Raw genomic sequence first — 21,651 nt, 5'->3', positions numbered from 1 at the left:
TTTCGAGTGAACAAAATCCACTTCCAAATGACTCCCGGTTAAAGGGAGGAATCACAACGGCGAAATAAATAATTTAACTGATTCCCCCCCCCCCCCCCCCCATGTACTTTTATTCACGACAAAACACCCCAAGTTACAAACTACATGACCATATGTGAACATATTTCAGATTAATTTCCAGAATTTATAAAATAAAAAAAAAGTGACTACGTGAGAAAGCGTGGTCCGAAGTCCGATCGCACATGAAAAACGTGCTCTCGTTTCCATAAACTATCCCACAACGCCCCTGCCGAGGTGGCCGAGGTTACCTCTTCCCCGAGCTCCACCAGCCCTGGGCCTGCAGTTTGACCACGGCCTGTTTCTCCTGCGGGCTGAAGTGCAGTATGGTGAGGATGGCGGTGAGCGTCTGCTGGCGCCCGCGAGCGTCCTGCAGGGTGAGGAAGCGGTACACGATGTTCTTCAGGTACTCCAGGTTGGCGCCCTCGCGGCCCTGGTCGCGCGCGTGCTTCTCCAGCCGGCCGCGGAGCTCGGTCGCCTCCTCGTCGTGCCGCTCGGCGCGGGCCACCAGCTTGTCCTGCAGCTGGTGCACGTCGGCCTCCAGCTGGTGCTTCAGCCGGCGCAGCGCGCTCAGCTCCACCTCCTTGCGGGCCAGCTGCTCGGCGTACAGCAGCAGCGTGGGCTCGTGGGGCCCGGCCAGCCTCAGCGCCTGCGTGACCGCGTCCCGCGCCGGGTCGTCGGGGTCCGGCTCGGGCGGGTCGGCCCTGGAGACGGCGGCGGCGGCGGCCGCGCGGAGCCTCTCCAGCTCCAGGTCCTTCTCGCCCAGCAGGGCCAGCGTGCGGTCCCTCTGCTTGTGCAGCTCCGCGTCCAGCCGCTGGGCGCTCTCGCGGTGCTGCGCCTCCTGCTTCTCCAGCTCCTGCCGGTGGCCCTGCTGCAGGAGGGCGTGACGCTGCCGCAGGGCGTCCAGCTCGCCCCGGTGCCGCGCCTCCGCCTCGTCGCCATGGATGCGCAGCCCGATGTACTTCTCCTTCAGCTCGGCCAGCTGCTCGCGCGAGTCCTCCAGCTCCTTGGCGGCGCTGCCGTCCTTGGCGCTCTTGTTCTTGAGCACCGCCTGGGCGCGCGTCTTGTAGCGCTCGAACTCCTCCTTCAGCTGCTTCAGCTCCTGCTGGTAGTACAGCGCCGAGGCCTTCTCCCCGTCCGACGCCTCGTCCCACGCGGGCCGCTCCGGCGCCTCCGGCTTCTCGCCGTCCGGGGGCGAGGCCAGGCGGAGCAGCCTCTTCACGGCCTCCAGCTTGTCCCGCAGCACGTTTGCGTCCAGGTCGGCCGCGTCCACGGCCAGGTCGCAGCCGGGGGCGCGCGTGGAGGCGGCGATGGCCAGGGTCTTGTTCTCCGTGTCCAGCTGCAGGATGCGGTCGCGTAGCCTCTGCGCCGCCTGCTGGTCCTTCAGCTTGGCCCTCTCGCACGCGCCCACCAGCTCGGACAGCTCCGACACGCGCTCCTCCAGGCTGGCCACCCGCGCCTCCTCCAGCCGCGCCTGCTCCCGCAGCCTCTCCTCCGCCTGGCCGGCCTGCGCACACCAGAGGGAGGGGGGGGGGGGGGGGGCGGGACGGACGTCAGCAGGCAAATATTAGGCAAAGGCGTTAGGCACGACATAGTCCCTGCAAATACTGCGGCCGGATCATGGGATTCCATGAGCAGCCTTTTCCATTTCCTTATGTAAAGCGTAAATGTAAAAATGTAAGGGACAGAGCAGGGCCACACCAACATGGACCTATTTCCTTGTCATCTATTTATTCTTCCCCTTCATTACACCGAAACAACTAAGTCAAGCATATCAGGACACGGATATGTCCCAGCAACCGTGCAAACAGTGTACAACTGAATACACAAAAATGACAGGCTGCAATTTCATTAGATTAGATTCAAGATAAGATTCAAATCTACTGTCATGGCCTTCTAAGGCAATGAAACGCACCCTCTCCTCTCCTACTTAAGAGCAGTGGGCAGCCATAGAACAGTGCGCCAGATCCCCAAGCTGCCCACTGCGCCATGATGCTAAGGACACAGGGAGGCCTTCGGTTACATTACATTACATTATTGGCATTTTGGCCGATGCTCTTATCCAGAGCGACATACAGTTGATTAGAGTAAGCAGGAGACAATCCTCCCCTGGAGCAATGCAGGGTTAAGGGCCTTGCTCAGGGGCCCAACGGCTGTGCGGATCTTATTGTGGCTACACTGGGATTCGAGCCACCAACTTTGCCTATCCCAGCCATTTACCTTAACCACTACGCTACAGGCGCCCCAGTTAATATTAAGCAGCCGGCACTGAGGCGCATGCTGTGCCCTGCCTGCAGCAGGCTGTATGGGGCCTTCCTCGCCGACATAGCCCACCTTCCTCATCTCGTGCTGCAGCTGCTGCTGAAAGTGCACCCGGAGCTCCTCCAGCTCCCTCTGCTGGGCCTCCACGCGCGGGTCGGGCCTGCCCCGCTCCTCCTCCGACGCCTGCAGGCACTTCCTCATCTCCTCCTTCTCCCGGCACGCCTGCCTCAGGCGCTCCTCGCACTCGCCGGCGCGCTCGGCGGCCAGCGCCCGCTCCCGCAGCGCCTCCCGCGCGTCCTCCAGCTGCAGCTCCGTGTCCTGCCGCAGCGCGCGCTCCTCCTGCAGGAGGCGCTGCAGCTCCCGCAGCATCAGGGCGTGGTCGCCCTGCTCCTGGGCGCGGTCGTGCTGCTGCGTGATCACCCGGGCCTTGCTCTCGGCCAGCTGCTCCAGCAGGCCCTGCAGCTCGGCGTCCCGGCCTTGCCGCTGGGCCTCCAGCGCCGCCTGCAGCTCCTCCTGCTCCAGCTTCATCTTGCGCTTGTCCGCCTGGAAGGAGGCCTCCATGCGGGACTTCTCCTGCGTGACGGTGGCCAGCGAGCTGGTCAGCGTGGACAGCTGGGCCTTGAGCTGCAGGACCCTGCGGTCGGCCTCGCCCGCGGACGGCTGCTCGCCGCTGCTGGAGCTGATGCCGCTCTCCGAGCCGCTGGCCTCCTCGGACCGCTGGTAGGCGGCGGCGCCCGCGCCCTCCCCCGGGCCGCGGTCCTCCTCCGGCAGGTCTCCTCTGCCGCTGCCGCTCGCCACGCTGTTAGCCGTGTCGACGGAGGCGGCGGTGTCCGCGCTGTCCGCGCTGTGGACGGAGCTCTTGTCCTCGCCGAGGTCGGACGGGCACCTATCCAGATTGGGCAGCCCGCCCGGCAGAGCCTCGCCATGCAGGTTCAAGTCCACTTCTTGGGACACAGTCAGAACCTTCAGGCTGGCTTCCAGGGCATCCTTTTCCTTCAGCAGGCTTTTGTATGCCCTGACAACGTCCTTGAATCTGGTCTGGTACTGCACCATTTGTTTTTTCTGCGCCTCTATGGTTTCCAAAAGCTCCTTCTTGCTGGGCCCACCCCCAAAGTTCATGCCGAACTTCTCCATTGCGCCGTTTCAACTGACGTTAGCGTTCATTCGTCTCCAATATCTGTGTTCTAGAAATGCGTGAAGAGTCTTGTCAGTTAAAAAGTCAGTTGAAAGATCATCACAAAGGTGCAACATTAGCTTGCCATCTCCTCACTCCATGACATTTGCGAAGCTATCTATCGTAATATTAGACTAACAGGATACATTCTGAGCTTAAACCATGACGCCAAAAGATGTGCATCTTGCAAGACATCGCTAGTGTTACTACAGCCACATAGCAAGACAGTTAAAACTAATAGTAAGCAGGTACCTAACGCCATATATAATTCATATACCCAGCTGTACATAATACACCCAAAGCTAACTAGCTGACAACACAAAACGACATCACTAACGATATCAGTCTAGTAATGGTGCAGATGATCAAGTTATCCACCAAACGTTACTTTGGTAGATATATTGCTAGCTAAGTTACGTAGGCGCAAGCAAGTTATTTTGACTAAGCTAACTAGCTGGTTGACAGCAAGTAACTTCGACTAGCTGGGCTAGCTAACGTACGCCCTGGAATGTCCTGAAAGGCCCGATGATGTTGGTATCTAGGTGTGTTCTACTCATTAGCTAACTCTTACAAATGAGTTCCAATGTTTCTTTAAATAAAGCAGAGATCGTCAGACTAGTTCTTACCCGTTTATTTTAAAATGAATGAGTTCTGAACCTATGTTGACGAGCTACAGGCTTACGTGTACATGGCGGTACTTACTTCCTTGAAACGCCATTACCTCACCAGAGCAAACATTTGACGTGACATTTTCTCAATAAAGTTTTTTATTTTTTACAGCTTACAAGTAGTTTTCTCGTTCGGCCATTTTGTGAAGGTCTGTTGACAACATTAAACATTTGGAAATGTATATTACCGCAATCACTTGGCTCACGTTAGGTGCCGACGTCAGAACAAACTTGAAATTAAATACATTAATTTCAACTAATAATACTGCTTGACCACACTCCTGTGTCTCCGTTCATCAAAGGGGCAGTTTTTGTTAATAAAGTTTTGTGAAACTGAAAACCGATGACGTCAATTATTCCGCGTTGGCCTGGACGTGGCAAATGAGGAGATAGCAGAGGAGAGCGGAGAGCTACTTCCATATTCTGTAGCGAAAGCACAGCAGAAATACAATTTGTTCATTTACATTTCTTTTTAGAATAGGTATTCAAAAGGTGATTTTCTTCATACAACATGGGTCTCACGATCTCGAATCTCTTCGGCAGGCTTTTTGGAAAGAAACAGATGAGGATACTTATGGGTGAGCATTAGCCAATTAGCAAGCTAGCGACCTTACCGTCGTTGTCCGTGGAAGGGAAGCCGTTAGAGAGCTGGGGGAAAGATGGTGCCTTTCTAGATAACAGATAGGAAGCTTTTAAATTCATTTAAACGACAGTGACATTCTGTGCGTTGTATTGTAATGTTAGCCATCTTAGCTTGGGACAGGGGGGCTTGTTTCCTTGTTTATCAGCGTCACTTGTATGTAGCTGAGAGCGAAGATGGATACGTTAACCTAAGTATTTGTTCTCTCATGTGACGTTAAAACCCGAATACGTGCTTCTGTTGTTAGCAATTGTTGGATGTTACATATTGTGTTTATTCGTAATATAATGTAGTTACTTGCTTCGTCCATACTGTATTTTAAGATTTCCGGGTATGATCTGATTTCTGTGTGTATTTTTTGGAGTAAGGAGAGGTTGGAATGAGAACATTTTTTTAACGTCTAATGTTTGACAAAAGAATGCCTACCTCCACCACATTTTGTCCAGTATGATCGCCTGACAACAGTTAAAAGGACGACATGTTGTCTATTTGAATGTGACGTAAAAACAACGATGCCCAATTGGTATGACGCTGTAAATAATTGGGACAGTCGACCACAATGGCATATGGCAAATGTTGCAGTACTACTAGATAGTGTGCTCTTGGCCACATCCCATTGGTCTGACTTAAAGGAAACGTGGTGAGAACTGTAGCCTGGGTCAGCTGACTTTTAACTTTACTGGCCGGACTCGCGAGCAGGAGGGTGGTGTTTACAGTGAGGGACGAGGCTGGTACGGTGGCTCCTCATTTCTCACGCAAAGGCGTTTCCCATTACAGAGGGATCTTGGAAGTCCGCGGTTTTTTTTGCAGGGTCAATCATGCCCCTTGTCATTGGGGACCCGCTGCCGTTTAGATGGCTAAGTCAGGAGAGGGCTTTGACGCTTGTAATCTGCGCGTGGGGACCGTTCCTTTAAAGTTTCCCCCCTGTAATTCTGCTCGTCTTTCTTCGGCAAACAACCTGCCTATCCAAAGGTCTGGGTTCCCCGTACGTGTACATTAAACTAAATCTCAGCGATTGACATGGATCTTTTTCTCTTGCAGTTGGGTTGGATGCTGCTGGGAAGACCACTATCTTATACAAACTGAAGCTGGGAGAGATTGTAACCACCATTCCTACAATTGGTAAGAACCAAGTTACGGTTTATGTAATAGTTAACTGTCACTTAAATATGGAATACAGGGACACGTTTGAAGATACACGGCTGCAGGACTTCCTCTTATGACATGCGTAGCAAGGTAGAATCAAGCAAAAAAAAAAAACCCACAAGTGAAATCAAAGTACTTGCCATAATAGCTTCCTTTCATGGTATCTGGCACGGCTTTGCTTTGATGGCAGTGTCTATTCTGTTGGGTGTAGCGTAGACTACGAGGGTATGAGTCTAACAATAGGTAGTGTTTCTGCAGTCAAAACAATCATTCTTGTGCAAGTGTGCTCCCGCTGATCGCGCTCACTGGAGCATCAGTGACAGATTTGGGTCACTACAGCATCCAGACTGTTCGAACTCACTCAATGAGACAGGTTTTGTTCTATGGTAATATTTTTGGAGTTTTACTGGGATTGTAATTGGTAAGGGATGTTCAATTAGCAGAGAGCTGCCGTGTGCGTTTTTGTACATTTCCCCAGCTTCAATTAGACTAACAAATCCCATTCCTAATATATGGAGGCTTAGTTTTTGACACTAAAATAATCTGCAGATGTATCCATACAAATGATTTTTTATGAAGCATTAACTGGCTTATATAAAGGAGTTGACTTTGAATACCAACACATTCTCCTCCGTAACGTGAGGCAGGCTTTAACGTGGAGACCGTGGAATACAAAAACATCTGCTTCACCGTGTGGGATGTCGGCGGCCAGGACAAGATCCGCCCCTTGTGGAGACACTATTTCCAGAACACGCAGGTACATGCACCCGACCCGGGCAACGCAAAACGTTCTCACAACGCTCCTGCAATGTAACGGGAAGGTCGTAACATTGACGGAACGTTTCGGGAACGCTCGTGAGAACGTTTTGTGTTAGGTGGGCTTCGTGTTAGGTGGGCTGCCGCTCGTGTGCTTCTATAGTGTCTTAATGCGGTGTTCGCCAGGTAGAGGGTCTTCCTTAACCTCTGACTGGACTATGCTCTTTGCCCAGTTACACAGACGCACGTGTTCATGTAAACAGCCAGCATTCAGCCTCATGGAAGTAGCTGTTGCACCACTGTGGTGCGTAGCTTCACCGGTGTCTAATATCCCCCCACCTGAATGGTCTGTTTGCAGTGTGAAATGTTGTTTTGACCGGTTCTGTGGTCGGTGCCGGTCGAGGGGTGTGGAGGGGATTTATAGTTTCCTCCGTGCTGGGGTGGTGAGGGTGGAGTGGATTGATTCCACTGATAAGGGCAGTTTTATTACGGATGCTCTGACTCATGTGCCAACGGTTCCGGTTCCCTTCTTTGCCTCTGACTGAGTTTGTGCTGGTCTGGTCCGGCAGGGTCTCATCTTCGTGGTGGACAGTAACGACAGAGAGCGCGTCGCAGAGTCGGCAGACGAACTCCAGAAAATGGTATGTATTTAAATTCAGGTCTGGTAGCATTGGAATCCAGTCCATTTCAATGAATTTCCTGTTCAGGAAATGACTAGGTAATTAACTTCATTAAAAAAATAAAACTAATATGATATTCGGAAATTTCAATCAATTTCCAAAGTTAAATTGGATCGACTGCAGCCCAGGGGTCAGGGCAGAAAGACAGTTGTCATTTTTAGCAGTGCACTCAAGTGGGTTTTCTTTTGGTTTAACAAATTCCGTCAAGTGTTTGGTATATTTTTCTGCCAACGAGACATTAAGCTGAAACAAGGTTACGGATTTCAGGTATGTTACATTGAAAGGTCCATCACCAATATTGTTTAAGTTTGATATTCTTTAGTAATATGAAAAGATGGAAAAACTCAACTCGAGCACGAAGTGGTTGTTCTCTTCAGGATGAATCTTTGAACCGCCCTTTGGCTTCCTGTAGTTGCAGGAGGACGAGCTGCGGGAAGCCATCTTGTTGGTCTTCGCTAACAAACAGGACCTGCCCAACGCCATGACTGTGGAGGAGCTGACCGACAAACTCGGGCTTCGGAGTCTACGAAGCAGAAACGTGAGTTTTATCGCCTCTTCTGTCGTATGTTACATGTATATAACTTGTCATTTAGCTGATGCTTTTCTCCAAAGCGTCTTACAGTTGATTAAACTAAGCGGGAGACATCTCCCCCCCCTGGAGCAATGTGGGCCCAATAGCTGTGCGAATCTAATTGTGGCTACACCCGGGATCGAAGCATCAACCTGACGGGTCCCAGTCATGGACCTTAACCGCATGTTTCCACATTCATTTTCACAAACGCAAGAATCCACAAATCCCAGTGGTGTATTTTAAGCATAAATTTGAGATGACCTCGAAATCAGAGATGGACATGGATGACTTGTTGTGTTGACAAATTGCCTTTCCTCCTTGCTTTCTGTCTTTCTTTCTGTAGTGGTTCGTCCAGGCTACCTGCGCTACACAAGGAAACGGTCTGTATGATGGACTGGACTGGCTATCCAACGAGCTGAGCAACAAGCACTAAAGACAACAGGAGGAAGACTGGCATGAATGAGAGAGAGAGAAAGAGAGAGAGAGAGAGACAGAGAGCGTAGGAGAGAGTGGCAGATGGGAATTTCAACCGGAGGAAACAAAAACAAAAAAACAAAAAGAAAAAGTTTGTCTAAATTGTGCGTCTGTCTGGTAGAACTTGAACTTATGGACTTTACAATCACTTTGTGTTGTGAAACTTTGATTTTCTACAGAACTTGTTTTGTCCACTCTTTTCTGTTTTTCTCCTGACATTTAAAAAAAATGTTTTAATTAGCATGTTCTAAACGGTGAAAGTGAATGATGGTGTCTGTGGTAACGGAGGAAGAAGCTCCTGGAGAGGCACGTTTTTAAGGTCTGCCAGCCACCAGCCAGTTTCAGCCATTTTGTTTTAGCCCGTCTCCTTGAAGCTTTTTTCAGTGTGGGGTAAATGAGCCGTAGCAAGAGAGTTTGTTCTGAAACCAGGAGTGAAGAAGGTAGGTTGTACAGAACAATCTTTGAAGGTAATAACAAGGGCCAATCTATTGCAATAATGAAGTGTATCTCCCGCGTATTACCAACTACAGTCCCATCAAAAGTGTTGGAACAGCAAGGTCAATTCCTTTGTTTTTCGCTCTACACTGAAGACAACGGAGTTTGAGGTCATGAGATGTGCATGAGATGACGGATCTGAATTTCAGCTTTTATTTCCTGGCATTTTTATCTAGATTTGTGAAACAACTTAAAGTATCAGACCACCCAATATTTAGGTGAGCAAAAGTATTGGAACATGTGACAGAGGTGTTTCCTGTTGCCCAGATGTGTCCTGTTAGATTGATTGGTTAAACAATAAATAGTTCTGAATGTGTATGCTTGGTTCTAGCCATGGGTTTTGCCTGTGAAGACTGCATTTGTGTTAGAAAAGATAAACCAACATGAAGACCGGAGAGCTTTGGGAGAAAGGCAAGCCATTTTGAAGCTTGGAAAAAGAGGGGAAATTGATCAAAGCCAATGCACAAGCATTGGGGACAGCGTCACAAAAGAAGAATGCAACAGTTTGGTGATGTCAATGGGTCGCAGGCTTGATGCAGATATTGCAAGCAAGTGATGACCAAATATGAACTGTCATTTACTTAAATACTCTGCTCTCTTCTGCTCAACTAATCATTGGGGTGGTCTGATATCAAAGGTGCTATGTAGTAGTTTAACGCATCTCGGTGTAAATACCAGGAAATAAAAGCTGAAATTCTGAACCCTTTGTCTCGTGTTAATCTTTTAACTCCACCCCAAATGTATTCAGTGTATAGCAAAAACAAAGGAATTGGCCTTGCCGTTCCAATGCTTTTCGAGGGGACTGTATATCCCCATCTATAATATAATCTGTGTTCAGTTTCGAGAAAAGAATGGAAGGACATTTTTATTTAGGCGTGTGTGCATTTATGTAGGGAGTTAAGTGTTCCTCTGTGCTAGCTCATGGTGTTGCATTATTTTGTACAGTGCTTGGATATTGCAGCTTGCTCCTACGGTACAGGGGGAGGAGGGAGGGGGGGGTGGTGCAAGATTGTGTAACTTCCCCTTTTCGTGATGTCCCTGCCAGTTCCCCTGTGCAATGCATACATTCCCGCAGCACCCAAACCATGCATGAAATAAAACAACCTCAGATATGTCGCAATTTGTTGTAAAAAAAAACAAAAACAAAAACAAAAAACGAAATAAAACATACTGCGAAATAAGCTGTGTCTGTGTCAAATCAAGATGGAGATTAAGATGACAAAAAGTATTTTAAAGAGGCTTTTAAAAAAATGAATATATAAAGTCCTAGTTCTTTATATTCTGGTCCATAAAAAGTAGAACCAGTGTTCTGGTGGATAAGAACGAAAAAACAAAAAAAATTCATAAAATCATTTTTTTCTAATTTATATGCATGGTTATATGCGTGGTTCGATCCTCACCAATGTGGCCACAATAAGATCCGCACAGCCATTGGGCCCTTGAGCAAGGTCCTTAACCCTGCATTGCTCCAGGGGAGGATTGTCTCCTGCTTAGTCTAATCAACTGTACGTCGCTCTGGATAAGAGCGTCTGCCAACTGCCATTGATATAACCAACAAAAAGTGAATTCTGAAAATCTGTGCTTAATGTTTGGACATACTGCGGGAAGCAAATTCATTTTCATTTGTTTATTTTGTCCACACGCCCGATTTTGACATTTTGGATACGTCTGATATCCTGAACCAGCAGTGAGGTCACGTTGACCACACCGTTTTCTCAGACCACGCCGATGAGGCTCATTGCTTTTTAAGTCAAGTTAAGGCATAGGCCTCTGATGCAATGGAGACATTTTTCTATTCGGGTTGGGAATTTAAAGGGCAGGTTTAAGCCCCTAAGGCAGGGATTGTCAAATCTGGCTCTGGAGTCCAAATCCAGCCACAGCTTGCACAGACCGCCTTCACACCTGACTCCCAGGTGAAGGGAGGGTGTGACACCAGCTGCTCTCAGCCCTCCAGGATCATGATTTAAATAACGCACATTTACTTGTTAAAGGTGTCATTTCGGGTTTCTCCTTTCTCTGAATTAGTGAGAGTTTCTGTGTGCACGTGTTCCATTCCCTTTTTTTTGACATTTCTTTTTCTTTTTTTGTCCAAATCAAGTAGCATAACAGCTTGACAGAATAGTAACACTGAGATTTCTGTCCTTGTATTTTCTTGGTTACCAGCAGAGGGAGATATTTGCATCATAGCCAGGTTTTTTTAACATGTATTTTTTACAGTAAGATTTGTGCTCAGTGAAATATTACATGGTAATATCACATTAAAATGGCAGTTTTTTTACTCCAATGATCAGAATATCTGTCAATCTAATAAACACAATGCCTTGTTAATGAGAGAAGTCAGTGGAGAAGGGCGACACTGGTCAAAACTGACAGGAAGGTGACAGTAACACAAATAAGTACACATTACAGCAGTGGTATGCAGAAGAGCATCTCTGAACACACAAGGCATCAAACCTGTGAGTGGATAGGCTACAGCAGCAGAAGAAGGGGAAAAAAAAGTAATAAAGTGCAGATTGAGGTTAAGTGCAAATGTATGTGGGCAACAGAACTTCTGGGGTGAAGTCAACCTGCTTTGAGAGCAGAGACCTCAAAGATGGTCAAATTAGCTGACTTTACCACAGGCCATCAAGTGTTTCATCACCTTTATTCTGCAATAAAAGAAAGTCAGAAAAGCCAACCAGCACTGTGAAGGAGAAACAACACGGGAGGAAGTTTCCACAGGCCTGGAATCGGGAAGTCTAGTTGCACCATTGCTGCAGAAACTAAACTACCGAGAAATGAAACTGTGAAGAGGAATGCTTCTTCCTCCACAGAAACCTTTAGGAGGGTAGGACTGACATCACAGATCTCCGAGGGTATAAAATACACCAGCACCTGTTGCTTTGTCCTTTTTTCCTTGCAGAGGAACACAATGGTAAGGACAAACAATTTTTACAAGATGTCTATAGCATTGTCAATTTTCTAGATAATGGCAAATACAATATCTATTTAAATTGCCAAAACACAGATAATAATAATGCCACAAATGTACAATGCTAATGATCACAATGATTTGCTCTGGGACCTTAATTATTTGAAAAGTACGTGTTCTGTGTTTATGTAGAACTATTCAAAATAGATTTTGAGTACACAAAGTGTTTAAATAAAAGATGTTAATAATGCAAGTGGTTAAATGCAAGAAAATTCAATTCTCAAACTAATTTCAAAATATTGCTTCACCATTCTTTATTTCTTATTTTTTCAGGATTAGCGGTAGCGTTATGTCCCTGGGGGCTGGGAATTGTAGTTTTCCAGCTGCCTTTTTAATTATGTTGAAATCCTGAGAATGCTCTGTCTCTAGAATTTGCAGAGAATGGTGCAAAAAACATCCAATGAGCAGCAGTTCTGTTAATGACAGATGAGAAGGGCCAGACTTGTCAAAGCTGACAGGAAGGTGTCAGTCACGCAAATAACCATGCATTACAACAATGATATGCAGAAGAGCATCTCTGAACACACAACACATCAAAACTCTAAAGGCTACAGCAGCAGAAGACCAATAAGTTAAAAAAAAGTAAAATAAATACCTAATAAAGTGCTCACTGAGTGCATGTAGTATATTGCATTGATCACACATCCCCAGGAACTGAAACACACTTTTTCCACAGGTGGAGGACGAGGAGGAGTTGCTGTCGAACTGAAAGGACACTAATTCGATCTGCTCCCAGGGGCAGATCAATGATCCTTTTTCCCAATGACCCCTGAATTTTGAGGGCAGGGAAAAGGACATCGAAAAGCATGGACCCGGGGTGACTACACAACCAATCCCTTCTGTCCTGTTCGAAAAGGAAACAAATATCCTTCATCGTGACAAAATGGGATACAAAAGGGACCCAGACACCTTTGTGGTGACCTGCAGCTGATCCAGCAAAACAGCTGGTGATAGATTCAGGGCCGAACACACGAGGAAGAACAAGAACTGAAGTGGACTACAATGTCACTTTGGGAGAGCTGTTATGAATTCAGTTCATGAAGTATGTCATAAGCAGGTGAGCATATATATTCTCAACAGATAGTTCTGAAAGTTCTGGTCAAAGGCATCATATCAGAAATAGATAATCAGCCAAGAAGATTATTAAAACTCTAGCTGATTTGAAAAAATACATAAAATACATAAAATACATAAGCTTTTGGGTATTTCCAAATGGTGATGCAACAATCACTGCAGGGAATTTAAAGCAATGGCGTTGTTGAACACAGACTCTACGGAGGGCTAAAAATGTTTGCCAAGACAATGTTTGCGCACCCCTTTTCTGTGTAATAATGTGCTGACATGTTAATGTAACATGGGAAACATGAGATGTATAAAAGATGTGTATGTATTCTAAGCTATTGAGTAAAGATAATCAACGTTGAGGTTGGTAGGAAAAATATATATTCCGTGACTACTTCACGGTAAATATCACCAAAGTGAAATGTTTCTCTACTTGGTTCTGTGGGTCAAGACCCATGGGTAAAATAAATGTTGTTTTTTTTTTTTCCCCCCTTTTCTGTCCTGTTGTGGTTAATGGCTGTCATATATGACAAAAATCTGTTTTGCTATTATTTTTGCACATTTGCTATTATTTACAAAAGCTACTATAAGCAGCTATTGATTATTTACAATAAGATACTGAACAGAATAAATTCAGGTATGGCATCTTGGTGACAACAGCAGTGTCTCCTCTTATTGTTTAACCTCTTAAGTATCGCCCACTTTTCTTCACACAACCATGAAAATTACATATCCAAAATTAAATGGCTACTATTCTTGAACCCTTTTGACTACAGGCATAATCCCGGTGTCACCTGAAAGGTCACCCTTTGGGGTTTATTGTCAAAAAGTCAATTTCTCAAAATATTACTAAAACAAAGTTACAGAAGCTCAAACACAGTAGAAGTGAAAGATCTTTTTCTGACTGAAAATATTTTCTGTTTTTGAGTGGATACAAATTATTGTGGCTTTTTAGAATTAGAAACTAGAAACTTTGTATTATGCATTTGTTTCACTGGACCTTTTGCCGTGAAAAGGACACTGACATTACCTTGATGTGTGTATGTGTATGTGTATATGTATGTGTATGTGTATGTGTGTGTATGTGTGTATGTGTGTGTGTGTGTGTGTGTGTATGTATGTGTGTGTGTGTGTGTGTGTGTGTGTATGTGTGTTTGTGCGTGTGTATGTGTGTGTGTGTGTGTGTGTGTATGTGTGTATGTGTGTACGTGTGTTTGTGTACGTGTATGCGTGTGTACTGTTAATTGATCTACGTGGGGATGTTGGAGATGGTACATGTGAGAGTGATCACAGTGAGGATCCTAAACCAGAGAAACAGGGTTTTTCCACCTTCTTATGTTAATCTGGGGAATACCATTCAGGACGTGGAGCAGAATGAAACCACCACGCCCTCTGTCCTTACAACAGAAAGAAATTCCCCGAACTCGCTGAGTCATAAGTGACTTTATTGTATGTCCATAAAAACCATAAAACTTCACAAGGAAGTAGATATTTTAATGCCAGAGGTGACATTTTTATCCTGCTAAAGAATGAACAATTAAAACAATATCCCCCTGCTAATCAAGTCTATCAACCATCAGTGCCAAATGTTTGCTCAGACGAAACAGACGGCAGAGGCGAGGCCGATCACATGACGAACAGCAGAAACCCGATTGGCTCTTTTGCGATGCCATTGTTATGGCGAAGAGATCGGGCGCGTTGCCGAACAACGTCGGAATCACGTGAGGTGGCGAAACCAGCGGTCTCTCATGCACAACTCGGGTATATAACGAGGACGCGGCAGGACGCTCTTCCTTTTCCTGCGGAGTCAGGTTCACTGAGTGGTGAGTCTTTATCGCGAGCAGTTTTCTTGATTGCATTGCATTTCATTTCATTTCATGTCAGTGTAGATAAACATAGATAAAGACAAAGTTTAAGTTAAAGTTAAAATGGTCGCAGATTGAAAGAAAGAAACACAATGAATGTAGAATCTCACTAAACCTGAGGTGCATTTTCACAGATTTGTATGCTGGCTATGAATATAAATAATTTTTGGTCTCTTATTTTACAGGGTACCACCGAAGTGTAAGAGGTGGGGGAGACCACTCCCGCCCCCACCCTCAAACTCAAGTATGGCGAAGTCATCTGCCAGGTTTTCCCCGTGAAAACCAACAGTACACTTGTAAGTTTACCTCTGTTTAAGTGCATACTACGATATGTTGTGTATGTGCCAGAGAAACTAGATATTGCTGAAACTAGTACACGTTGTGCACTAGAATATTCTCAGGGTGTGAGACGATGTATTTTAAAGTGCTATGTCATAACTGTGAAATCCCATTTAAATATTATATTTCAATACTGGAAGCCTGATTAGTGTGCACCTTGGTTTAAAGATACAATAGGTAAAATTTTTGTGTTAAAACATTGTTACAAGACGATTGTAAATCCCTTCCTATTATTGAAAAAGGCTCACTAACATGTTGACTCACCCTCTACCTGTGTTTATAGTGCTTAAATTCGGGTTTCAAAGTGTGCATTTGTAGTGCCGTCAAATGTATCAAAACATTGTACAGCTGTACAGCAATTAAAGCTCATTGGTTGAAAAATGGTTCCAACTGCCACAGCCAATGGCATTCTGGGTGATTATTCTGATTGTTCGTGTCACTGCCCAAATTTCAGCTCCGTGAAGCTAGCAACATTTAGACTTCCTGTACAGAAGTTACATAGTTACTGCGTTTTCTGCGCTTCCTCAAATAATTACCATTGTTTAAATTCATTGCTGATGCAACTTAGAAAAGTCAGCGAGCAACTAGCTTGCTATTTGACTAGTTACTATAATGTAGGCCAAGCATAAATTGCTTGACACTGTCGGTTCAATAACGGCTCATTTTCATACCTGCTTACAGTTTGAAAATGTATTTGCCAAATATGAAGGGGCAGACATTAAATCTATGTATAATATATATAAAATGATACATTTATTATCTAAAATCATGTTCCCAGCAATTGTTGCTGTATTTACAGTGTGGTAAGGGCATGCAATGCCATTAACTGTCAATTCACGAGCAGCTCATTTGCATAGCCCAAAACTGAAAAACTATAAATTGTTACCAAATGAAAGGGGTTATACATTTACTCTGTAGACCCATATCTTTAATATTCTACAGTATTTTCTGTGAAATCATGTTCCCAGCTATTGTTCCTGTGTTTCCAGTGTGGGGCGGCCATACGTTGCTATTGACTGTCAGTTACCACCCAGTTCATTTGCATAGCTGATAACTCCAGACAAGCAATCACTGAAACTCTCTGTACTATTGCTTATTATCGAAGTTTAGACTACATATCTAGCTATAAAACAATACCAGTTTGTCATCAGTAGCAACAAGCAAATTTGCTATAGTTAGCTTGAAGTATTTACAAATATCCACTTACGATAAAATATAGGCAATACGAACATGACTTGTCTCTTTACATGTTCAATCATCCGTAAACCTGTATTTCTCTCAAACTGTAAATTGCAGTTCCATCATTTGTGGTAGACTATCATATCTCAGTTATATCGCCAGCTAGATACGCATCCAAATAACTTGCTCACAATATAGTTGCTTAGCTAAAGTGAAAACTATAAATAGTGTTGTGCAGCACACCAAAAATCAAGATCTCAAAGTCACCTGTTCGACGAACATTTTCGTACTAAAACACTACAAAAAGACGGCAGGCTCTGTTGTGCTGGTCACCGTCAGCTTTCCAAAACAGTGCACGAGAACACTGAACAGTATAATAACGATTTCTTTTACGCGTTATATTCAGACTGTGGGAAGCATAAACAGTGTTGTTGTTTTAGGTTGTCTGTTGTTGCAATTCCTCTCTTGACCGTTAGGAGTCCGAAATTACCTATTGTACCTTTAAATGAGTACTAATGGGACATAAATTGGCACCTTTTAACTGTATGCAAGATTTATGAATGCCTGCATTGTAACTGACTGACATTTTGACTGATTGACATTTTCAGGAGGAATAGTTGCTCCCAAGGGTAACGACTGGAGTCTCCACCCCAAACTGAGGGGCGGTCTGACACCCTTTCCGTGATCGAGAGCGAACACGATGACATCACCGCCCCCACCTCGAGAGCAGTTAGTGACATCACAGGCCCGCTCCAGGGAGAGGGGCAACAACGTCAAAATGTTTAATTTCGACGTCGTTTCCCCTACCCGTGGAACGAGCACAGCGATATCACTGTTGCTACCTCGGCAGTAGGGATGGTGATGTCATCGCGCCTGCCCACGAATCGCGGGCGGGGTCGTCAGTGCCCCCCCCAGTCAGGGCGAAGCGACGCCAGGGCGCAGAATCAGTGAAGAAAAACTTCCACGGATTCACTAACCTTGAAGCACACGGCACTGCAGCACGGACACGAAATTCAACGAAATTCAACGAAACTCTACGAAACTCTACGAAACTACTATGAAACTCGACGAAACTCGACGAAACTCGATGAAACTCGATGAAACTATCCCCTTACCAGAAGGTAAGGGGATAGTTTCTTAGTCTGCGTTGCTTGGTTAGGTGTGACAAGGGAACCTGTAGAAATTATCCTTGTCAAGTACACTATATCTGCACCAAAGAGAGAGAGAAAATGTAATCATGGCTTACCATTCATTATGCGTTCTGCCAGGTTTGGCAGATGTATTCTCGAATGTAATAAAAGTGCAGATGAAATACACTGCTGTTGATGTGTACTTCCTTGTGTATGTATTGGGCCTAAGCTTGGGTAACTCATTTACAGATGGTGTAAAACCTATGAAAAAGATCTGTACTGGGGCAGAGGCTGTATTTTTATAATCCAATCAAGGCTGCTACAGAAATGGACACTTGACAGGAAATTTAAATGAGTTAAATATGAAAGGTTGGGCCATGTTTTGCAAAATGTTATCTTCAAGAGAAAAATGTTTATTTGTGAAAATAATTTAACATTCAACCCACAATTTTAAATTACTTTTTAACTTTAAAAAGACCAGTACAGTAGTGGACATTTAAAAAAAAAATCATATTCAGTTTAATATACAAACAGAATAGACAAGTTTAGCTGTTAATTATCACGAAAGCTTCCCAAACCGAAAATGAACAACCTAAAAATCTGTTCTTGTCCAACTGGATGTCCCTGTTTTTGTTTCACACATTGACACACTAGGGGCAGGCTGGACATAACTAGGGTGTGGTTGAGACTCAGAAACTGTGACCGAATCCTGACGTTGCTATGGTTTCACCTGGGGCGGGGGTTAGCCAGTGGGACCGCCACAATCACTCTGGACAAACCGCACATCAGCATATGCAAAACTAACAACACAAACCGTTATTGGTGCAAGACAAACACCATGACCAATCACTGGCCACGTTTGACTGACTGGTTTACCATGAGCTAAAGGGTTTAGCATGTGTTACAGGTCTCTGTAAATCAGGCCCTAACGGTGTCCGTCCGATTATGAGTGACTGCGTATGGAGGCAGTGAAGGATGGTGTCAGCAGGGCATATTCTGGAATATGTAACACGGCCATTTTGTGAAGGAAAGCAAGCATTTCGAATTTTGGAGAAATCCAAAAGTTGGGGACAAAAACACTAAATAGATGCACACACTTTCCGCTTGCCTTTATCCTGTTGTCTGGAGCTACACTGCCACAATACTGAAACATTTGCGAGGAAACTTTTAAGTTAAACACGAGCAGCTGCAAAAATCAAGCAAATACATTTTGTGCACCTGGAGTCCGGAACCATGGCGTCACGTTTTCAATAAATAAAGAGCATAAAGTGCAAAGTGAGGTTAAGAACAAATTTGTGTGGGCAACAGAACTTCTGGGGTGAAGTCAACCTTACGAAGACACCCTGCTTCGAGAGCAGAGACCTCAAAGATGGTCAAATTAGCTGACTTTACCACAGGCCATCAAGTGTTTCATCACCTTTATTCTGCAATAAAAGAAAGTCAGAAAAGCCAACCAGCACTGTGAAGGAGAAACAAAACTCCACAGGCCTGGAATCGGAAAGACTCGTGGCACCATTGCTGCAGCCTGCAGTAACTAAACTACTTCATGCAAAGGAGAAATTAAACTGGAGAGGAATGCTGAATGTTCAGTTCCCTGAGTGCAGGTTCTTCCTCCACAGAAGGAGGGTAGGACTGACATCACAGATCTCTGAGGGTACAAAATACACCTTCTAGATAATGGCAAATACAATATCTCCTTAAATTGCCAAAACACAGATAATAATAATGCCACAAATGTACAATGTTAATGATCATAATGATTTGCTCTGGGTCCTTAATTATTTGAAAAGTACATGTTCTGTGTTTATGTAGAACTATTAAAAATAGATTTTGAGTACACAAAGTGTTTAAATAAAAGATGTTAGTAATGCAAGTGGTCATAAAAGAAAATTCAATTCTCAAACTAATTTCAAAATATTGCTTCACCATTCCTTATTTTTTATTTTTTCAGTATTAGAGGTAGCGTTATGTCCCTGGGGGCTGGGAATTGTAGTCTTTCAGTATTAGAGGTAGCGTTATGTCCCTGGGGGCTGGGAATTGTAGTCTTTCAGTATTAGAGGTAGCATTATGTCCCTGGGGGCTGGGAATTGTAGTCTTTCAGTATTAGAGGTAGCGTTATGTCCCTGGGGGCTGGGAGTTTTTCAGCTGCCTTTTTAATTATGTTGAAATCCTGAGAATGCTCTGTCTCTAGAATTTGCAGAGAATGGTGCAAAAAACATCCAGTGAGCAGCAGTTCTGTTAATGACAGATGAGAAGGGCCAGACAGGTCAAAGCTGACAGGAAGGTGTCAGTCACGCAAATAACCATGCATTACAACAATGATATGCAGAAGAGCATCTCTGAACACACAACACCTCAAAACTCTTAAGTGGAAAGGCTACAGCAGCAGAAGACCAATAAGTATTTTAAAAAAAGTAAAATAAATACCTAATAAAGTGCTCACTGAGTGTATGTAGTATATTGCATTGATCACACATCCCCAGGAACTGAAACTTTTCACTTTCACTGAAACACACTTTTTCCACAGGAGGAGGAGGAGGGAGATAAGTTGCTGTCGAACTGAAAGAACACAAATCCGATCTGCTACCAGGGGCAGATCAATGATCCTTTTTCCCAATGACCCCTGAATTTTGAGGGCAGGGAAAAGGACATCGAAAAGCATAGACCCGGGGTGACTACACAACCAATCCCTTCTGTCCTGTTCAAAAAGGAAACAAATATCCTTCATCGTGACAAAATGGGGTACAAAAGGGACCCAGACACCTTTGTGGTGACCTGCAGCTGATCCAGCAGAACAGCTGGTGATAGATTCAGGGCCGAATACACAAGGAAGAACAAGAACTGAAATGGACTACAATGTCACTTTGGGAGAGCTGTTATGAATTCAGTTCATGAAGTATGTGTCATAAGCAGGTGAGCATATATATTCTCAACAGATAGTTCTGAAAGTTCTGATCAAAGGCATCATATCAGAAATAGATAATGAGCCAAGAAGTTTATTAAAACTCTAGCTGATTTGAAAAAATACATAAAATATCTAAGCTTTTGGGTATTTCCAAATGGTGATGCAACAATCACTGTGAACCCCTATTCATGTAACATGGGAAACATGAGATATATAAAAGATGTGTATGTATTTGAAACTATTGAGTGAAGATAATCAACGTTGAGGTTGGTAGGACAAATATATATTCTGTGACTACTTCACGGTAAATATCACCAAAGTGAAATGTTTCTCTACTTGGTTCTGTGGGTCAAGACCCTCACGTAAAATAAATGTTTTTTTTCTTCCCCCATTTCTGTCCTGTTGTGGTATAAAACCCTTTTGACTCCAGGCATAATCCCTTTCAGGCGTCATCTGAAAGGTCACCCTTTAGGGTTTATTGTCAAAGAGTCAATTTCTCAAAATATTACGAAAACAAAGTCACAGAAGCTCAAACACAGTAGAAGTGAAAGATATTAACTGAATATAATCTGAAAATATTTTCTGTTTTTGAGTGGATACAAATTATTGTGGCTTTTTAGAATTAGAAACTAGAAACTTTGTATTATGCATTTGTTTCACTGGACCCTTTGCTGTGAAAAGGACACTGACATTACCTTGGTGTGTGTGTGTATGTGTGTGTGTGTGTGTGTGTGTGTGTGTGTGTGTGTGTGTGTATGTATGTGTGTATGTGTGTGTGTGTGTGTGTGTATGTGTGTATGTGTGTGTGTGTACGTGTGTGTGTGTGTGTATATGTGTGTGTTTGTTTGTGTACGTGTATGCGTGTGGACTGTTAATTGATCCACGTGGGGATGTTGGAGATGGTACACGGGAGAGTGATCACAGTGAGGATCCTAAACCAGAGAAACAGGGTTTTTCCACCTCCTCATGTTAATCTGGGGAATGCCATTCAGGGCGTGGAGCAGAATGAAACCACCACGCCCTCTGTCCTTACAACAGAAAGAAATTCCCCGAACTCGCTGGATCACAAGTGACTTTATTCTATGTCCATAAAACCCTAAAGCTTGAGAAGGAAGTTGTTATTTTAATGCCAGAGGTGAAATTTTCATCCTGCGAAAGAATGAACAATTAAAACAATATCCCCCTGCTAATCAAGTCTATCAACCATCAGTGCCAAATGTTTGCTCAGACGAAACAGACGGCAGAGGTGAGGCCGATCACATGACGAACAGCAGAAA

At 44.6% G+C, this 21,651-nt stretch overlaps 2 protein-coding genes and 2 long non-coding RNA genes across 8 annotated transcripts; 3 read left to right on the top strand and 1 right to left on the bottom strand.

The window, feature by feature from the left end:
- Positions 1-164: 164 nt before the first annotated feature.
- Positions 165-4,896, bottom strand: gcc1 (GRIP and coiled-coil domain containing 1). 4 transcript variants are annotated; one of them, XM_061229582.1, is made up of 3 exons: positions 4,776-4,896; positions 2,392-3,503; positions 165-1,564 (listed from the first exon to the last, which is right to left on the bottom strand). In XM_061229582.1, the coding sequence occupies exons 2-3, from the start codon at positions 3,451-3,453 to the stop codon at positions 305-307; spliced, it is 2,322 nt and encodes a 773-aa protein (XP_061085566.1). In that variant the 5' UTR covers positions 3,454-3,503; positions 4,776-4,896; the 3' UTR covers positions 165-304. The 4 variants fall into 4 exon arrangements, with proteins under 4 accessions (XP_061085566.1, XP_061085565.1, XP_061085563.1 ...); XM_061229581.1 differs by lacking the exon at positions 4,776-4,896 and adding an exon at positions 4,350-4,568; XM_061229579.1 differs by lacking the exon at positions 4,776-4,896 and adding an exon at positions 4,196-4,331.
- Positions 4,512-10,104, top strand: LOC133119145 (ADP-ribosylation factor 5). The gene is made up of 6 exons (XM_061229585.1): positions 4,512-4,739; positions 5,843-5,923; positions 6,595-6,704; positions 7,273-7,344; positions 7,796-7,921; positions 8,298-10,104. Exons 1-6 carry the CDS (start codon positions 4,673-4,675, stop codon positions 8,385-8,387), a joined length of 546 nt encoding a protein of 181 aa, XP_061085569.1. The 5' UTR covers positions 4,512-4,672; the 3' UTR covers positions 8,388-10,104.
- Positions 10,105-11,702: 1,598 nt separating this feature from the next.
- On the top strand, positions 11,703-20,765 carry LOC133119180 (uncharacterized). 2 transcript variants are annotated; one of them, XR_009706496.1, is made up of 2 exons: positions 11,703-11,837; positions 19,997-20,765. It is a non-coding gene; the product is annotated as an uncharacterized LOC133119180 (long non-coding RNA). The 2 variants fall into 2 exon arrangements; XR_009706495.1 differs by lacking the exon at positions 11,703-11,837 and adding an exon at positions 18,830-19,883.
- Positions 12,814-17,655, top strand: LOC133119179 (uncharacterized). The gene is made up of 4 exons (XR_009706494.1): positions 12,814-12,951; positions 14,537-14,779; positions 15,007-15,117; positions 16,948-17,655. It is a non-coding gene; the product is annotated as an uncharacterized LOC133119179 (long non-coding RNA).
- Positions 20,766-21,651: the final 886 nt, after the last annotated feature.

Source organism: Conger conger, chromosome 19 (genome assembly GCF_963514075.1).
Source record: "Conger conger chromosome 19, fConCon1.1, whole genome shotgun sequence".
NCBI classification, from domain to species: domain Eukaryota; kingdom Metazoa; phylum Chordata; class Actinopteri; order Anguilliformes; family Congridae; genus Conger; species Conger conger.
Note: the sequence above shows the minus strand (reverse complement) of the source record. Positions and strands in the feature narration are given on the sequence as shown.

Excerpts from the sequence above, each read along its gene's own strand:
- gcc1 (XM_061229582.1), bottom strand. The coding sequence starts at position 3,453 with ATGGAGAAGTTCGGCATGAACTTTGGGGGTGGGCCCAGCAAGAAGGAG. Across the intron at positions 1,565-2,391 it reads TGCAGCACGAGATGAGGAAG|GCCGGCCAGGCGGAGGAGAG; the intron begins GTGGGCTATGTC and ends TGGTGTGCGCAG.
- LOC133119145 (XM_061229585.1), top strand. The coding sequence starts at position 4,673 with ATGGGTCTCACGATCTCGAATCTCTTCGGCAGGCTTTTTGGAAAGAAA. Across the intron at positions 5,924-6,594 it reads AACCACCATTCCTACAATTG|GCTTTAACGTGGAGACCGTG; the intron begins GTAAGAACCAAG and ends AACGTGAGGCAG. Across the intron at positions 7,345-7,795 it reads CAGACGAACTCCAGAAAATG|TTGCAGGAGGACGAGCTGCG; the intron begins GTATGTATTTAA and ends GGCTTCCTGTAG.